Source organism: Silurus meridionalis, chromosome 18 (genome assembly GCF_014805685.1).
Source record: "Silurus meridionalis isolate SWU-2019-XX chromosome 18, ASM1480568v1, whole genome shotgun sequence".
NCBI lineage: Eukaryota > Metazoa > Chordata > Actinopteri > Siluriformes > Siluridae > Silurus > Silurus meridionalis.
This window is the reverse complement of record NC_060901.1, coordinates 27,933,021-27,952,765: the sequence shown is the minus strand read 5'-3', so window position 1 is coordinate 27,952,765 and position 19,745 is coordinate 27,933,021. Positions and strand designations below refer to the sequence as shown.

At 43.2% G+C, this 19,745-nt stretch overlaps 3 protein-coding genes across 3 annotated transcripts in view; all 3 read left to right on the top strand.

The window, feature by feature from the left end:
* Window positions 1–3,467: 3,467 nt before the first annotated feature.
* On the top strand, window positions 3,468–5,501 carry fosab (v-fos FBJ murine osteosarcoma viral oncogene homolog Ab). Its single transcript, XM_046874030.1, has 4 exons — window positions 3,468–3,729; window positions 3,919–4,137; window positions 4,253–4,360; window positions 4,453–5,501. Exons 1-4 carry the CDS (start codon window positions 3,664–3,666, stop codon window positions 5,032–5,034), a joined length of 975 nt encoding a protein of 324 aa, XP_046729986.1. The 5' UTR covers window positions 3,468–3,663; the 3' UTR covers window positions 5,035–5,501.
* Window positions 5,502–7,775: 2,274 nt separating this feature from the next.
* tmed10 (transmembrane p24 trafficking protein 10) lies at window positions 7,776–12,698 on the top strand. The gene is made up of 5 exons (XM_046874029.1): window positions 7,776–7,994; window positions 11,275–11,395; window positions 11,499–11,572; window positions 11,704–11,830; window positions 11,961–12,698. Exons 1-5 carry the CDS (start codon window positions 7,821–7,823, stop codon window positions 12,080–12,082), a joined length of 618 nt encoding a protein of 205 aa, XP_046729985.1. The 5' UTR covers window positions 7,776–7,820; the 3' UTR covers window positions 12,083–12,698.
* Window positions 12,699–14,357: 1,659 nt separating this feature from the next.
* The window catches only part of eif2b2 (eukaryotic translation initiation factor 2B, subunit 2 beta), a 6,433-nt gene continuing 1,045 nt past the window's right edge, over window positions 14,358–19,745 (top strand). The window contains exons 1-6 of the mRNA XM_046874025.1: window positions 14,358–14,472; window positions 17,576–17,758; window positions 18,153–18,273; window positions 18,408–18,559; window positions 19,363–19,526; window positions 19,635–19,730. Coding sequence (XP_046729981.1) covers window positions 17,587–17,758; window positions 18,153–18,273; window positions 18,408–18,559; window positions 19,363–19,526; window positions 19,635–19,730 — 705 coding nt within the window. The 5' untranslated portion in view covers window positions 14,358–14,472; window positions 17,576–17,586. The remainder of the gene's footprint in view (window positions 14,473–17,575; window positions 17,759–18,152; window positions 18,274–18,407; window positions 18,560–19,362; window positions 19,527–19,634; window positions 19,731–19,745) is intronic.

Below are 19,745 nucleotides of genomic sequence, written 5' to 3'. Positions count from 1 at the left end.
TGATATAAAAGCACCATTCCAGCGCTCATACCTCACCTCTGCTCTCTTGAATAAACGACTCACTACTTCTTTATTTTATTTTTGGTTCAGTTTTACAACCAGACTATCAATCCGGTTCTATTTCTACAGAGCTTTTAACAGTCCCAAAGCAGATGTACAGAGATAAACAGGTTAGGAATCTATAAGTTTAGTGCCTATATTGAGAGGAACCAGACTCAAAAACTGTACTGTAATTTGTAAAGCGTTTATGCAGACTGATGATATTAATTACAGTCCGAATCAAACCTTGAGTTGCTCAGTAACTTTATGAATCTTTAAGCTGCTGATGTGAATTTATGCTCACACAGAGTGGTCTTCAATTAACTCCATCCAGAGACAGGGGAAGAAACATGTCCCAAACATCATGAATCTTCTGCTGAGTCTAGAACCAGTATGACTGAATAAACTTCTCATTTCTTATGATTTTAACAATAATAAAACCTGCAATAAACATTACTCTTTTTATGTCAATGAGACAAAATGAGACAATACACTATAGACAGATAGATAGATAGATAGATAGATAGATAGATAGATAGATAGATAGATAGATAGATAGATAGATAGATGGATGGATGGATGGATGGATGGATGGATGGATGGATGGATGGATGGATGGATAGATAGATAGATAGATAGATAGATAGATAGATAGATAGATAGATAGATAGATAGATAGATAGATGGATGGATGGATGGATGGATGAATGTATCAATTCTATAGGTGGAAGATGATATTAGAATATCCTATCTGGGAATCATGAAGACAACACAGTGATAACTGGTCCCTCCAGTATCTGGTTTATCTCTGGATGCAATCACCTGGCAAATAACTATCAATGTTATCAGGTGTGTGTGTGTGTGTGTGTGTGTGTGTGTGTGTGTGTATGTATGAGAGAGATCGGAGGTACACTCAGGTGTGTGAGGAAATCAAAGCTGATTAGATTTGGCACTTACATGACAGGACACGACGAAATATGAAGGAAATGAAGGCGTCTGAGAAAAGCTTTCTTTACTGTGTGGGATCAGATGGACGGACGCTTAATTACTACACAGACAGGATGGAGGTGTCAGTGAGAGAAGTGGGTTTCTACACAATAAACACAGATATTTTGTTGTTCTTTGCTTCATCAGTGGAGAACAGTTCCTCAAGAACCTGAGGCAGGACGTGGAGCTCTGAACAACACCACACAGACTGTAGTAACAGTAGATTTTGGTGCACCATGCTGAAGTGCACGACATCTTCTCTGGAAGAAGTGTGTGTTATCATGTTCTTATCGTAAACTGTAATGTGTAGAAGCACAAAGAGAACAACGCTGTACACTCAGATCCTGAGCAGACGTCCAGTCTGGGTGTAGGCACTGATTACGGTGAGGAGAGGAGCCTACACACGTGAGGACGTGAGCGCTAGCTTATCAGAAAAAAGCACAACTCGTGCAAACGTTTTGGGATTTTCAGCTGGGAAGAAACGTGACTGACTGCATAAAGCAATAACAAGCTTTGTGTGTGTGTGTGTGTGTGTGTGTGTGTGTGTGTGTGTGTGTGTGTGTATATATATTGTACTAGGTGAGATAAATTCACTCAGGGTATGTTTAGGGTGATGTTAATTAGCTGTATTTTATATGAAGTTTAATCATTATGTAGGTTTTTGTGTTTATTTTCCTCACAGAAATGTTTTATAGGATAAAAAACCTCGCTCTTGTGTAATATTTGCCTGTAGTTCAGTATCACAGGCTGTTCCTGTTCCTGAGCTAAGCGGCTAAGCGGCTAGGTGAAAGGGAACACACTGATGACGTCAGCGTGCGGGCGGATCATACCGGTTTGAACCGTCCCAGGCGAAGACACGCGCATGAGCACACGCAGGGAGGGAGCGCGCGCGCGCGCGAGAAAGAGAGCGCGACGGCTTTCTAGAAGAAACCGCGTCACCCGGAAGAGACCTTCAGCCAATCAGAGGGCGCGCCTGCCGAAGTAACCGAGGAAAGAGGGAGGGGCGTCTCCATGACGACGAATGGGGCTGGTTAAACAAAAACACGGGCCTGGAGACGCAGAGAGCAGGAGAGCGGTTTGTTTAGACTGCTGTTAATCAGTAACAGTGTGTGTGTGTGTGTGTGTGTGTGTGTGTGTGTGTGTGTGTGTGTGTGTGTGTGTGTGTTACACTTTGTTATTGTAAAACATTAACGGTTTCTCACAACGGATTTAAGAATAATATACGTTTTTAAGGCCTTCGAGTTTTAACATGTTCTTAAAGAAAGTAAAGAGGAAATTAACACACACACACACACACACACACACACACACACACACACGTGTCCACCCCCTCACCCACAGTTACTTTAAACACACACACTCCTGAATGAAGGTGCTTATACATGACATTATCCTCTATAACGGTCCTATAAACTCCCCTGCCCTGTACACAACTGATCTATTACTAAACCACTACTAAATATTAACCTGGTTTCAGTCCTGAACGCAGTGCGCATGCGTGCACATGACCAACATCTTCATCTTCATCATCATCAGAATTCTTCACTGATCTTATTGGGGAAAAGGTTTGGTTGCAGTTGCTCACAGTAAAAGATTAAAGTGATAATTAAAACAGGAACATGTGAATAAATATTGATATGAATGTATAAAGTAACATGTAAAGTGTAGCAGCAGTGAAAAACAGATGGCAGAAAAGTCAGACTATAATAAATAAAAATTAAAGTTATTGCACATAATAATTGCCCAAGGCACATGGAAATATATAGTAAAACTACATTATCTATATAACATCATCATCATAATATCATAATAATAATAATATCATAACATCATAATAATCTTTATATTAATAATAAAGACTGCATATTGAGTTCAAACACAATAAAACTGCCTTTATTATTCTGCATTCTATTTCAGTTTTATTCCAACATTCAGGATTATTATTATTATTATTATTATTATTATTATTATTATCTTTACATAAACACATCCGGGAACTTCCTCTCCCTCGCTGTTCAGGATTAGCACGGTTGCCATGGCAACTTTAAAAAGAAAAGAAAGAAAAAAAAGCGAGAGAATAGCTCGCTTCTGTGACGTCATGGTCTCGCGCCGTCTGCAGAGTGATTTCCCATCAGCGCCCCGCCCACTCCAGACCCGTCAGGATGCGATTACCATATAAGGTAAATGACGCCATGGGATCCCCTGGTTCGGAAAGAGAGCTGCTGTTTCTCCGCACTGCTCCGGAGATTCAAATATTCGATCGGAAACGGGTCTAATCGTGATATTAATCACAGGGTCGTTAGGGCGGGTTCGGGTGGAATATCAGGCGGAATTGGGTCGCAACCGTGTTTGTTTTGCGTCGCTTGTGTGATCTGTGTAACCAAAAGTAGCCACGCCCCCTTGTGCCTGCGTCATTGGGTAGTACACAGTATATAAGCCTGGGAGCGCCACACAGGCAGCACTTTCACTTCGGAGACACACAGAAACACTCAGATCGCAGAAGATCGCAGAGAACTTGGACACACCGGGGACACTCAGGGGAAACACCGGACACTTCCAGTCCTCAGCTCTCCTTTACAACCCTTTTTGGATTTATTTCGGATTCTAGAGAACTCCTATTCGGGCTTTAATACCGCGATGTTCTCCAGCATCGGAACCGACCTGACCTACAGCAGCATGGCTTCTCCTCTCAACCCTGCCCAGGTAAACACTCCTCTAGCTCACCTCTTCTTACTCTAACATTATCCAGCCTCTCGGACCTTCTCATCCTCCAGCTTCCTTTCATTTGACTTGTAAATTCTGCATGTTCCTTCTCAAAACATTCCGAAGCTCTTTTTCTTCTCGAAACCCATTTGCATAGAACATTATCTAACCCATACGTTTGCACCGCAGGACTTCACGGACCTCGCCGTCTCAGGAGGGTCCTTCGTGCCCACCGTCACGGCCATCTCGTCCAGCCCGGACCTGCAGTGGATGGTCCAGTCAGTGGTCTCTTCCGTGGCTCCGTCCAAGACTAGGGTCCATCCTTACTCCTCCAACATGAGCCTCTCCAGAGCGAAAATGGTGAAGAGCACCAGCACCGGCAGCAGCCGCAGGGGCAAAATGGAGCAGGTGAATATCATCATTATATATTATTTATTTATCTGATACCAACACCTGCTGTGTTTCTACTGAAATAAACAATCATTTAGATGGAAATAAACGTTTGTCGCTCTGGTTCTTACAGTTCGCTCCAGAGGAGGAGGCAAAGAAACGTCTGCGGCGTGAACGAAACAAGATGGCAGCCGCTAAATGCCGCAACAGGAGACGCGAACTCACGGATACCCTACAAGCTGTAAGTGTCGATCAGCACCTCCTTCTCAATCGCCAATCAAACACCAAACTTACAGAAGGATTGAAACTGATGAGTCTTTTTTCTTTTACCAGGAAACAGACAAGCTGGAGGACGAGAAATCGTCTCTGCAGAACGACATCGCAAACCTCCTGAAGGACAAAGAGCGTCTGGAGTTCATCCTGGCTGCACACCAGCCCATCTGTAAGATCTCGTCTCAGATGGACACGTCTTACAGCGAACCCTGCGTGTCTCCGGCTTCGTCTGAAAGCGTAGTGAGCTCTGTCGCACCTTCCATGCTGACCTCCACGTCCACCACCACCTCGTCCACCACCGTCAAGCTGTCCGACCTCGAATCCTCTCTGGAAGCGTCACTAGATTTCCTCACCAGGTCCGACACGGAGACGGCTCGCTCTGTCCCGGACATCGACCTGTCCAACTCCCTGTACGCTCAGGACTGGGAGCCCCTCTACACTCCGGCTACCCTGGACCTGGAGCCTTTGTGTACGCCCGTGGTCATGTGCACGCCCACTTGCACGTCCTACACGTCTTCCTTCGTCTTCTCGTACCCCGAGAACGACACCTTCTCCGGCTGCGGCCCTCTGCTCCGGCGTGACGGCAGCGCTAACGAGCAGTCGTCCGATTCGCTGAGCTCGCCCACACTGCTCACGCTATAGAGACCTTCTCACACCTCCATCATCTTCAACACTGACCTTAACGAACTTCACTGCAGGCCGACAGACTCCTCCAAGCAATCTCATTACTAATCTGATCACTGATGCGTATTAATGAGCCTCTTATACATGTAGCATGTTCTTATGTGTGTGTGTGTGTGTGTGTGTGTGTGTGTGTGTGTGTGTGGTAAATAAATCAATTCTGGTGCTCCATAGAAACAGTAGGGTGGTTCAGGAGACTCAGGAACTCGTGTGCGTTTCCTTTATCCAGCCTCTGTGCTAATCTGATATTACAGCATTACAGGAAGTTTTCTGTGAAAACATCGTTTATCACGTATATCGAAGTAGTAATAAATTATGGATTTATTTTATTTTTGTACTGGAATGTGAAGAAAATGTGTCCAAATAAAAACAATTATTCACTGTACAGCATTCTGTGTGTTAAAGTCAATAAAACCTCATACCATGTTGCTGAGGTCAGGTGTCACGTCACACACACACACACACACACTTGTCACGTCACACACACACTTTCAGATCAGCGATGATGAAACCTGATGCGGGAAAGTGAAGTTGGAAAACCACACAGACTGAGAGGAACAGCGGAAGAGGAGTTTCCTCTATGCTCATCATCTTCTCATCTCATATTCTCATATTCCCATCATCTCATAATCTTATCTTCTCATTATCTCATCATCTTCTCATCTTATATTCCAGACTTCCCATCTCATATTCTCAATTATTTTATCATTTCATCTTCTCCACACTTCAGGAAACTTCTCCTTCTCTTCTCTTCACTTCTCCACACTTCAGGAAACTCCTCTGTAGAAGAAACAGAAATGATCCTGATGATGAAGTAGCATTACATTAAACTGATTAGCAAAAGAACTGCTATTATAATAGACAGGCTAATAAATAAACTAGCATTAAACAGGCTAACAAGTGAACTAGCAATACAGTAAAAACAATCACTTCCGTAAGTACAGAGTTGACATCGCCTGCTTTTCCATTAGCATACAGAATTTACATATTAGCATATTTACATATTAATTTTCCCAGAATTCAGCTGGGTTTCCAAAATGTAATAAAACAAGTAAAATTTTAGCATGGAGTTAGCATGGAATAACCGACAATGTTAGCGATGTGTTCACTTTTCGTTGTGGTGTTGAGTTCTCAGTAACGTGCTGAGATGGGCCGAGGTCAGCGTTTCGTCTCAGGCTTACTTCCTGTCAGTTACACAACAACGTGTGCGCAAAGATACGCCACAGTGACGCAACTACGGCCTGCAGAGCGTCCATCACCATCGTCACTTCCTTCCCCAAGGGGGCGGAGTTACAAAACACCACAACAATCCACCAGCTCGTGTTGATGCTAGTCACTAGTTATCACTAATGCTAATTATTTTTAGCTTGTAGCCATCACAGTTAGCATGTTTACTGCTAAAAATAACACACACACACACACACACACACACCAGGATCAGTGAGTGGTGACGTAGAGCGAGTTCCTCTATAAATACTCTGGTGGAGTGCTGGGGGAGCTTCAGAAATGGTGATGATGGTGCTGATGATGACGGTGGTGCAGGAATAGAAGGCTTTTGCTTGAACAGCAGCCTCAGCATCAGCTGCAGTAAAATTAGAACCGTGTGATGACAAACCTCCTGTAGGAGGCCAGATGAGCTGAGACACACTCAAACAACACAGTGATACAGTGTTACAGCATTACAGTGTTACAGTGTTACAGCGTTACAGTGCTACAGTGCTACAATGTTACAGCCTTACAGCATTACAGCATTACAGTGCTACAGTGTTACAGCCTTACAGTGTTACAGCATTACAGCATTACAGTGTTACAGCATTACAGTGTTACAGCCTTACAGCGTTACAGTGTTACAGTGCTACAACGTTACAGCCTTACAGCATTACAATGCTACAGTGTTACAGCCTTACAGTGTTACAGCCTTACAGTGTTACAGCATTACAGTGTTACAGTGTTACAGTGCTACAATGTTACAGCCTTACAGCATTACAGCATTACAGTGCTACAGTGTTACAGCCTTACAGTGTTACAGCATTGTTATGGTGTTAAAGTGATACAGTGTTTCAGTGTTATGGTGTTAAAGTGATACAGTGTTTCCGTGTTATGGTGTTACAGTGATACAGTGTTTCCGTGTTATGGTGTTACAGTGATACAGTGTTTCCGTGTTATTGTGTTACAGTGATACAGTGTTTCCGTGTTATGGTGTTACAGTGATACAGTGTTTCCGTGTTATGGTGTTACAGTGATACAGTGTTTCAGTGTTATGGTGTTAAAGTGATACAGTGTTTCCGTGTTATGGTGTTACAGTGATACAGTGTTTCCGTGTTATGGTGTTATAGTGATACAGTGTTTCCGTGTTATGGTGTTACAGTGATACAGTGTTTCCGTGTTATGGTGTTACAGTGATACAGTGTTTCCGTGTTTCCGTGTTATGGTGTTACAGTGATACAGTGTTTCCGTGTTATGGTGTTACAGTGATACAGTGTTACAACGTTACAGTGTTGTAATGTTATGGAGGTACAGTGTTATAACGTTAAAGTTTTACAGTAAGTTACTGTAATGCTGTACGACTATCACATGTTACAGAGTTACAGTGTTACACCCTCACCCTCACTTTGTTATTCTGAGCTTTAAACGGCGGCTCCACAGGCCTCTACAACGCAGCACTACGCATGCGCACCAGCGCCCGCCTGCGTAAGACCGAAGCGCATGCGCAGTGAGGTTCCCGTTGATTTCGGCCCGAAGCAGCCATGGCTCTTCTCCGCGTCCTCTTTCTGCTGCTGCTCCTTCAGTCCGTGGCGTCAATTTCCTTCTTTCTGCCGATCAGGACGCGGAAATGTCTGAAGGAGGAGATCCACAAGGACGTGCTGGTGACGGGCGAGTACGAGATCAGCGAGCAGGCGAACAGTAAAGTTAACCTGAAGGTAGGCACGGAGCTAATGCTAACGCTAATGCTAACGCTAATGCTAACTACAAGGCGACGTCAGCTCAAGCAGCCGGATTCTCAGTGACACAATAAATAGATTTAAATCCCGAAACTGAAATATTTATCATATTATCACCTTTATATCACTCGATTAAACTTATTATAACAAATAAATCTGTATTTATAGACTTTATAACCGAGTCCAGGGGATAAACACAGGGTACTGGGCTCAACCCTAAATAAACACTTATTATTATTATTATTATTATTATTATTATTATTATTATAATACATTTATTATTCTTTAAAGAAGATTAACTTGTAATTGATTATAAATACTGATGACACGCGACGCTTCCGGGTTGCGCACGCGCCAGAAACAGCTGTTCACCTTCACACACACACACACACACACACACACACACACACACACACACACAGGAATTATAAAATGATCATAAATAACATTATACACTAAAACAATATTGATCATAAACACTAAAGAAACTCCGTACAAATAATATTAATAATGAGATAAAAACAGAAGTGATGAACAATAACTCCATTATAATAATAATGATTTTTATTATATAGGTATATTTATATATTTTATCTCACACACACACACACACACACACACACACACACACACAGGTGTAACCTGAGTGAACATCCCACATTTCTACAGGAGTGTAAAGAGTCTGGACTGCAGTGATTGGTCCAAATCTGGTCATGTGATCAAAGTATTATATTAATGAGATCTATAGAGATATTCTCATGTATATTTGGGGAAATTATATATATAAAATAGTAGAAGGGTAAGAAAAGAATAGAGAGATGGGGAGAAAGGTGAGGTGAGAGTACTGTTAGTACTGCAGTGTTAGTGTGAGAGTTTGGTTTGGGGAAATAATGTGTATTTAGTGTGTAATGAACACACACGACTGTATTACAATTAAGTTAGATAAATATATATGCAGGTGTTTACTACACACACTTAAATATTTAATCACTAATTGTGTGTGTGTGTGTATAGAGATATATATATATATATATATATCTATCTATCTATCTATACACACACATGCACATGAGTGTGTCTCCCCCTGGTGTTAAACACAGTGTACTGCTTCTCATGACTAAGTATGAGAGCAGGTGGAGGAGTGACGAGTCCTCAGTCAGGTGTAATACAGTGGAACCTTGGAGCTCGTGAGGGTTAGGGACCAAGACCGGTCGCGAGTTCCGAATTTTCGCGACCTTTTGATACGCCCCTTCCAACCCAGTAAAAACCCAAAGAACACTATACGAAATCGATTTAAATGAGTAAATAACACTATTTCACTATATAACACTTCATTATTAGACTATTTTAACAATACTTTATGTAAATTAACAGCAATTACAATCCTTAATTAAAAATAAAGTACAGGTACAGTAAAGTATGCAGTAGAGAAGTACAGAAAATACAGTAATGGGTACTCACTTTATATAGTATGCTGAAGTGTGTTTTAATGAGATAAACCTTGATTTGAGAAATGTTAAAACTAGCGTTTTGAGCAGCTCGCGGTTGCTCACGAGCCGATCTGAATAAGAGTCATGAGCATGCGAGGTTCCACTGTACACACGTGTCGGGATCACGTGACTGTGTTGTGTAGTGATGGTGTAATATCAGACTGTTGTGTGATGACGGTGTAATATCATAATGTTGTAGTGTAGTGACATTGTAATATCAGACTGGTGTTTTAGTGACAGTGTAATATTAGGGTGTTGTGTTGTAGTGTAGGGACGGTGTAAGATCAGACTGTTGTGTTGTGTGATGATGGTGTAATATCAGACTGTTGTGTGATGGTGTAATATCAGACTGTTGTGTAGTGTAGGGACGGTGTAATATCAGACTGTTGCAGTGTAGGGACGGTGTAATATCAGACTGTTGCAGTGTAGGGACGGTGTAATATCGGACTGTTGCAGTGTAGTGACGGTGTAATATCGGACTGTTGCAGTGTAGTGACGGTGTAATATCGGACTGTTGCAGTGTAGTGACGGTGTAATATTGGACTGTTGTGTGGTGTAGGGACGGTGTAATATCTAAGGGTGGGAGAAAAAATCGATTCACCAAACTATCGCGATTCTTTTTAAAACGATTTTGAGATCGATTTGTCTACCTCAGAATCGATATATATTTAATTATTTTACTGTTCCAGAGAGATGGTGGGAAGATGTTACCGCTTTTATTCCAACAGAGGGCGAAACGTATTTTGTCGTTGTCCGTATCAGATGACGTCGTATCCGTTTGAAGCTGGTGCGAGAAAGCAAACCTCTGAGAATTGTTTAACGGATAAAGATCCTGCTTTAGTCACAGACAATGTGTCTAATATGGTTATCGCTGCCCAATTAACCGGCTTTCTCCATATTAAGTGCTACGCGCACACTCATAATCTGTCCTCACAGTGAAGCTGCCCGCTGTCGCGAAGTTACTCGGACGAGTACGACGCATCACTGGATATTTCCATAGAAGTGCTGCAGGACTTCATGTTTTGCAGGAAAAACAAAAGTTACTGGAGCTCCTGTGCACAAACTTATAACAGACGTTTCAACGAGATGCCATAATAGCTCTCACCTGAGGTGAGGAAGAGAGAGAAGGATATTAGCACCTTGACTGAGTTGGACATTGGAACAGTTTAACGGCACTTTTATTTTATTTCAGAGAGTATTGTTTTTAGTTATTTGTTGCACATTTAAATATTATATTCAAGTTTTTGGTACTTAAAAAGCTTCAAGGTTTTATGCTTCAAGGTTCTTTATGCTCTATGTATGTGTGCTCCTGAAATAAAAATTCAGAAAGATGTGATGCATTATTTTTGTTAATATAACTCATATAAAGTCTCTTTAAGGGTATGATCAAGTATTTGTCATTGTCTAATCTTTATTAAGCAAACAAAAATCACAATTTAAACAATGAATCGCAATAGCTACAGAATCGCAATATGTATTGAATCGCCAGATTAGTGAATCGTCCCAGCCCTAGTAATATCAGACTGTTGTGTGGTGACGGTGTAATACCAGACTGTTGTGTGGCGACGGTGTAATACCAGACTGTTGTGTGGCGACGGTGTAATACCAGACTGTTGTGTGGCGACGGTGTAATATCAGACTGTTGTGTGGCGACGGTGTAATATCAGACTGTTGTGTGGCGACGGTGTAATATCAGACTGTTGTGTGGCGACGGTGTAATATCAGACTGTTGTGTGGCGACGGTGTAATATCAGACTGTTGTGTTGTAGATCACAGACTCGACAGGTCACACCCTGTACTCTAAAGAAGACGCTATGAAGGGGAAGTTCGCCTTCACCACTGAAGACTACGACATGTTCGAGGTCTGTTTCGAGAGCAAGTCACAGATGGGTGAGTTCTGACCTTCATCATCCTCATCATCCTCTTCATCCTCAGCACTGATAATAATAATAAATGCTGACTGTATAAGTAACACTGCTCCCTCTCTCTGTAGCTCTCGGCCGTGTTCCTGATCAGTTGGTGAATTTGGATATGAAACATGGAGTTGAGGCAAAGAACTACGAGGAGGTTTGTGTTCCAGATGTTTCCATCTGCACCACTAACTCATAATAAACACGTACAACTCTACACTTCTCCTGCTGCTTCACCTTACTCTGTGTGTGTGTGTGTGTGTGTGTGTGTGTGTGTGTGTGACTCAGATCGCGAAGGTGGAGAAGCTGAAGCCCCTGGAGGTGGAGCTGAGGCGTCTGGAGGATCTCTCAGAGTCCATTGTTAATGACTTCGCCTACATGAAGAAGAGAGAGGAGGAGATGAGGGACACCAACGGTGAGACACACACACACATACACACACACTCACTAAAGCTCTGCCCCAGTGATCTTTCCTGAGTCCAGTATCACATGATGTAATGTAATTAATAAAAAGATTGATAATGACATAATTTCCTCCCCTGCAGAGTCGACCAACATGCGTGTGCTGTACTTCAGCGTGTTCTCCATGTGCTGTCTGGTGGGTTTGGCCACGTGGCAGGTGTTCTACCTGCGCCGCTTCTTCAAAGCCAAGAAGCTCATTGAGTAAAAAAGACCTGACATCCAGAACCACCAATCACACACCGGGAAGCCACGCCCCTTTTTTCATTTTACACTGTTGCAATTTTTTTTTTAATTATTAATTGTCAGTTTCATATTGTGTGTGTGTGTGTGGGGTTTGGGGGGTGTGGGTGTGTGTTTGGGTGTGTGTGTGGGGGGGGTTTGGTGGTGTGTGTGTGTTTGGGAAGAGTTTTTTGATAAATCGTAATAATTACAAATCTCTAAATTTGTGGTTTTTTTTGTTTTTTTTTTAAAATCATCCTGCATCCCGGAGTGTTTACGTGTGACGTCACGCCACCTTTTTGTGGCACGTTTTTGCACGTCGGTCCTTTTCTCCGTAATATTTTTCCATTTCACACAGAGGGTGATACGTAAGCCCCGCCCCTTTCACTGCTAGTTACCAGTTACAGCATCGCAGCGCACCTCATAACCACGCCTCCTCACCAAGGAACCTGGAGAACCTCACACACACACACACACACACCTGAGTAACATGAGGATGGGTGAAGGAGGACACCGGCGTCTCGTGCGTCACCTGAGTTCAGATTAAATGTTTTTCTTCTGTGGGGTTTTTGTTACGCAGCAATTAAAGGAAAGTTGTTTTATCTTCGTCTCCGGATTCAGTTCTTCATGTTCTCCTGGTTTTCCTGGTTCCTCTGTGTCTCCATGTTTTTATTTCTCCTGTGTCTCTGAGGAGATGTTCCTGGTGAAGGATGATGTGATGGGTTCTCAGGCAGTAGATGATTGTGGTGAAGGTTTATTGATTTTGTAGCAGGTTTTGAGGTTGTTCTCCTTCAATAAACATTCTCACAACAAACTGCTTCAGGTTCTTTCTGTGCAGGTTTCCTCAGGAACCTGAGGTTTCTTTTTCACAATATGTTCAGGAACATGACGTGGTTCCTGGAGCTCCTGATTTACTTCAAATAAACGCTGTGGGTTTTTTCTTGTGTGTCTGAATTTCATCTCATTTTTAGAAGAATTCACATCTTTAATGTTTTATTTAAATATAAATATGAATTAATTTTAATAACAACTAAAAAAAGAGTTTAATATCTGACCTTCTAATCACACACACACACACACACACACCCTTTTAGAAGCACTGAAAGTACATCTGTACCACCTGCTCTTCTCCTCCTCTCCTTTTCTTCATATTCTATACCCAGTAAAGTAGAGTTCTGAATCCTGTATGGTGTTTTTACTGACACGCTGGGGCGAGTTCAATCCCCTGATCAGAGCATACCAGATAGTAAGAATCCTTTATATGGTCCTTCGAGCTAAAGAGGAGAACTTCCTAACATTAACATTAAATTATCTGTCTTTGGCGCCACCATCGTTTACTTCATAACCCCATAAACTTGTGTCCCAAATGAAAACTTCTGTGCTGTAATAATAATATTATTATTATTTACTATTATATATATATATATATATATATATATATATATATATATATATATATATATATATATATATATATACAGTTTTCTAAAACGTTCTGACAAACTTTTATTTTGAAATATGTAGAACATAGGTCAGGTAGGATATCGTGGCTAGCTTCACACCGTTTCCGTAGCTATTAGATGAAATTACATGAAATGTTATTTATTTATTTATTTATTTATTTATTTATTTATTTACCGTCTATCCTCCAAGCTTTATCCTAATTCTGTTTAAAATGAGATTACTTTATATTATTAATAATAATAATAATAATAATAATAATAATGACAACAGATTTTTAAATAAGTTAAAAAAATATTTTATAAACTGAAATATGAAAAAAACAAAGTAAAAATATATTTTTTATTATGATGTATAACCCTGTTATTAAAGAATGCAATGTAAATTCATCTACTCTTTATATTATATTAGTTGTAATTGTATAATTGTTTCACGTTGTTTATGTATACAGGTTTCCCTTTTCATCTTTTCTTATTAAATATTAACATTTAAGAATATTTTTTAAATTAATTAAAGCAAATGCAGTAGTAATAGATATGGACCGTGTTCGAGCTTTTAATTTGAAATATTTGTTACCGGAAGTGAGGTGAAGAAGTGAAATGAGGTAAGTTATATATATTTCTTCCGTCAGATAAAATTTTTATGTCATTTATATAAATATATATATATTAATAATATTATAATTGGTACTTATTTATTTCTTCAAACGAATTAATATTCAGTCGACACTGTTCTTATAATCAAGTTTTACTTCGGGAGGAACTTTTAATTTGACATAACTTTAATGACGTGAGCGGAAATAAATTGGGGGCGAGTACCGGAAGTAAATGGCGGCGAGTGTTTGACGCTGTTTCTGTGTGCAGGAAAGTGTGTAGGACACGAGAGAGAGCAAAACCGAGGGATCCTGCTGTAACTGTGTGTAGACTGGTCTAGACAGTGTGTGTGTGTATCTGTGTGTAGACTGCTCTAGACAGTGTGTGTGTGTATCTGTGTGTAGACTGGTCTAGACAGTGTGTGTATCTGTGTGTAGACTGGTCTAGACAGTGTGTGTATCTGTGTGTAGACTGGTCTAGACAGTGTGTGTATCTGTGTGTAGACTGGTCTAGACAGTGTGTGTGTGTGTGTGTGTGTGTGTGTGTGTGTAGACTGGTCTAGACAGTGTGTGTGTGGACTGGTCTAGACAGTTTGTGTGTGTGTGTGTGTGTGTGTGTGTGTGTGTGTGTAGACTGGTCTAGACAGTGTGTGTGTAGACTGGTCTAGACAGTGTGTGTGTGTGTGTGTGTGTGTGTATCTGTGTGTAGACTGGTCTAGACAGTGTGTGTGTGTGTGTGTGTATCTGTGTGTAGACTGGTCTAGACAGTGTGTGTGTGTGTGTGTGTGTGTGTGTGTGTGTGTGTGTGTGTGTATCTGTGTGTAGACTGGTCTAGACAGTGTGTGTGTGTGTGTGTAGACTGGTCTAGACAGTGTGTGTGTGTGTGTATCTGTGTGTAGACTGGTCTAGACTGTGTGTGTGTGTGTGTGTGTGTATCTGTGTGTAGACTGGTCTAGACAGTGTGTGTGTGTGTGTGTGTGTGTGTGTGTGTGTGTGTGTATCTGTGTGTAGACTGGTCTAGACAGTGTGTGTGTGTGTGTGTGTGTATCTGTGTGTAGACTGGTCTAGACAGTGTGTGTGTATCTGTGTGTAGACTGGTCTAGACAGTGTGTGTGTGTGTGTGTGTGTGTGTGTGTGTGTGTGTGTATCTGTGTGTAGACTGGTCTAGACAGTGTGTGTGTGTGTGTGTGTGTGTGTGTGTAGACTGGTCTAGACAGTGTGTGTGTGTGTGTGTGTGTGTGTGTATCTGTGTGTAGACTGGTCTAGACAGTGTGTGTGTGTGTGTGTGTATCTGTGTGTAGACTGGTCTAGACAGTGTGTGTGTGTGTGTGTGTGTGTGTGTGTATCTGTGTAGACTGGTCTAGACAGTGTGTGTGTGTGTATCTGTGTGTGTCTGTGTGTAGACTGGTCTAGACAGTGTGTGTGTGTGTGTGTGTATCTGTGTGTAGACTGGTCTAGACAGTGTGTGTGTGTGTGTGTGTGTGTGTATCTGTGTGTAGACTGGTCTAGACAGTGTGTGTGTGTGTGTGTGTGTGTGTGTGTAGACTGGTCTAGACAGTGTGTGTGTGTGTGTGTGTGTAGACTGGTCTAGACAGTGTGTGTGTGTGTGTGTGTGTGTGTATCTGTGTAGACTGGTCTAGACGGTGTGTGTGTGTGTGTGTGTGTGTGTGTGTGTGTGTGTGGACTGGTCTAGACAGTGTGTGTGTGTGTGTGTGTGTGGACTGGTCTAGACTGTGTGTGTGTGTGTGTGTGTGTGTGGACTGGTCTAGACTGTGTGTGTGTGTGTGTGTGTGTGTGTGTGTGTGTGGGGACTGGTCTAGACTGTGTGTGTGTGTGTGTGTGTGTGTGTGTGTGTGTGGGGACTGGTCTAGACAGTGTGTGTGTGTGTATCTGTGTGTAGACTGGTCTAGACTGTGTGTGTGTGTGTGTGTGTGTGTGTAGACTGGTCTAGACAGTGTGTGTGTGTGGACTGGTCTAGACTGTGTGTGTGTGTGTGTGTGTGTGTGACTGGTCTAGACAGTGTGTGTGTGTGTGTGTGTGTGTGACTGGTCTAGACAGTGTGTGTGTGTGTGTGTGTGTGGACTGGTCTAGACAGTGTGTGTGTGTGTGTGTGTGTGTGTGTGTGTGTGGACTGGTCTAGACAGTGTGTGTGTGTGTGTGTGTGTGTGTGTGTGGGACTGGTCTAGACAGTGTGTGTGTGTGTGTGTGTGTGTGGGACTGGTCTAGACAGTGTGTGTGTGTGTGTGTGTGTGTGACTGGTCTAGACAGTGTGTGTGTAGACTGGTCTAGACAGTGTGTGTGTGTGTGTGTGTGTGTGTGTAGACTGGTCTAGACAGTGTGTGTGTGTAGACTGGTCTAGACAGTGTGTGTGTGTGTGTGTGTGTGTGTGTGTGTGTGTGTGTATAGACTGGTCTAGACAGTGTGTGTGTGTGTGTGTGTGTGTGTATCTGTGTGTAGACTGGTCTAGACAGTGTGTGTGTGTGTGTGTGTGTGTGTGTATCTGTGTGTAGACTGGTCTAGACAGTGTGTGTGTGTGTGTGTATCTGTGTGTATCTGTGTGTAGACTGGTCTAGACAGTGTGTGTGTGTGTGTGTGTGTGTGTGTGTGTGTGTGTATCTGTGTGTAGACTGGTCTAGACAGTGTGTGTGTGTGTGTGTGTGTGTGTGTGTGTGTGTGTGTATCTGTGTGTAGACTGGTCTAGACAGTGTGTGTGTGTGTATCTGTGTGTAGACTGGTCTAGACAGTGTGTGTGTGTGTGTGTGTGTGTGTGTGTGTGTGTATCTGTGTGTAGACTGGTCTAGACTGTGTGTGTGTGTGTGTGTGTGTGTGTGTGTGTGTGTGTGTAGACTGGTCTAGACAGTGTGTGTGTGTGTGTGTGTGTGTGTGTGTGTGTGTGTGTGTGTGTGTGTGGACTGGTCTAGACTGTGTGTGTGTGTGTGTGTGTGTGTGTGTGTGTGTGTGTGTGTATCTGTGTGTAGACTGTGTGTGTGTGTGTGTGTGTGTGTGTGTATCTGTGTGTAGACTGGTCTAGACAGTGTGTGTGTGTGTGTGTGTGTGTGTGTATCTGTGTGTAGACTGGTCTAGACAGTGTGTGTGTATCTGTGTGTAGACTGGTCTAGACAGTGTGTGTGTGTGTGTGTGTGTATCTGTGTGTAGACTGGTCTAGACAGTGTGTGTGTGTGTGTGTGTGTGTATCTGTGTGTAGACTGGTCTAGACAGTGTGTGTGTGTGTGTATCTGTGTAGACTGGTCTAGACAGTGTGTGTGTGTGTGTGTGTGTGTATCTGTGTGTAGACTGGTCTAGACAGTGTGTGTGTGTGTAGACTGGTCTAGACAGTGTGTGTGTGTGTGTGTGTGTGTGTGTGTGTGTGTGTGTGTGTAGACTGGTCTAGACAGTGTGTGTGTGTGTGTGTGTGTGTGTGTGTAGACTGGGGTACGATGCGGGAGGCGGATAAAGAGACGGATCTGTCGGAGCGGATTGAAGCGTTCCTGGCGGAGTTGAAGCGCAGCGGCAGCGGCTCTGGATCAGTCCGCGGGTCGGCGGAGACGGCGAGAGACACCGCGGCTCTACTGCGCAGAATCACCGCTCAGGCCCGCTGGAGCAGCGCCGGTGTGTCTCTAACCCAATAACCAGTCATCCTGCACTCTGATTGGTCAGGAAGATCTGATTAGTTCTTGCTCTCTGTGTGTGTGTGTGTGTGTGTGTGGGGGTAGATAATCTTTAAGTGTCTTACAACTCGATGTGCACACATTGAGCTTCTCACAGCTATAGACACTGATTCCTTCCTCATGGCTCTGAGGAGATTTATAGCACGTAGAGGCACTCCCTCAGAACTGATATCTGACCAAGGCACTAACTTCCAGCAGAGAGAGAGAGAGAGAGAGAGAGAGAGAGAGGGAGAGGCCTTCAAGAATTGCAGCCAACAACGGCATCTTGCCAAACAGAAGCTCGAATTTTGGTTCAACCCACCTAATGCCCCTCACTTTGTCTCGTGTGTGTGTAGGTGACCTGATGGAAATCATACGTAAGGAGGGCAGGAGAATGACTGCAGCTCAGCCCTCTGAGACCACAGTGGGGAACATGATCCGTCGAGTTCTGAAGATCATTCGAGAGGAATATGCCAGGCACCAACACACACACACACACACACACACACACCCTCGACACCCTAATAATGTTCCACAGCAGCCACATTGTATGTTTCACCTTAACTCAGCTGAGACGTGTGTGTGGTGTGTGTGTGTGTGTGTGTGTGTAGGTCTCGTGGTAGCAGTGAAGAAGCTGATCAGCAGGAGTCCTTGCACAAGCTCCTGACATCAGGGGGCTTAAGTGAAGAAAACTTCAGAACTCACTTCAGCGCCCTCAAAGCAAACGTCATCGAGGCCATTAATGAGCTGCTGACTGAGCTCGGTACACACACACACACACACACACACACACACACACACACACACACACACACACACACACACACACACTCACTCACTCACACCACATTACACGGACTGAAGCCAGACTGGTGTGTGTGTGTGTGGGGGAGGAGAGAGAGAGAGAGAGAGAGAGAGAGAGAGAGAGAGAGAGAGAGAGAGAGAGAGAGAAGTGCTAGCAGTCTGTAGATGTTGATGTCTGATGGGACCGTTGATGATTGTGGAGATGAAGGGCAGGAGATCTTGTGTGATGGTCTGACGCATAGTTGAAGGGATTGGATCCAGAGGGCAGGTGGTGGGATTGTACGATTGGATGACTTGCAGTATCTCATCTTCTGTTAATGTTGAAGTTTGACAGAAGCAGTGGATTACTGGCTGTGTTGTGTGATCATTGTTGGAGAGGAAGTGAAGGTCTGGCAGATTTCCTTAATCTTTTCAGCACACACATACATACACTCCCACACATGCACATACATACACACACATGCACGTACATGCACTCCCACACACACACGCACACATACACACACGCACTCACATGCACTCCCACATACACACGCATTCACACACTTTTACACACACACACATACTCACACACTTGCACTCCCGCACATGCACGCACACACACTCTCACACGCGTGCACGCACTCACACACACTTATACTCACATGCACACGCACACACACTTGCGCACGCACGCACTTACTTACACACACACACACACACTCTCTCTCTCTTCCACATACTCACACACTTATGTTTGTGTGTGTGTGTGTGTGTGTATAGAGGGTACTACAGATAATATAGCGATGCAGGCTCTGGAGCACATTCACTCTAACGAGGTGATCATGACTATTGGACGCTCGCGCACCGTTGAGGCTTTTCTGAAGGACGCCGCTCGCAAACGCAAATTTCACGTCATTGTCGCAGAGTGCGCACCTTTCTGTCAGGTAACATTACCCACAATCCCCTGCTGTAGTGATAGCACTGCACTTTAGCACATTACTAAGGGTGTGTGTGTGTGTGTGTGTGTGTGTGTGTGTGTGTGTGTGTCTCAGGGTCACGAGATGGCCACCAGTCTGTCCAGAGACGGCATCGAGACGACTGTTATTCCAGACGCTGCTATTTTCGCCATCATGTCCCGAGTCAACAAGGTGAGAGAGACGACT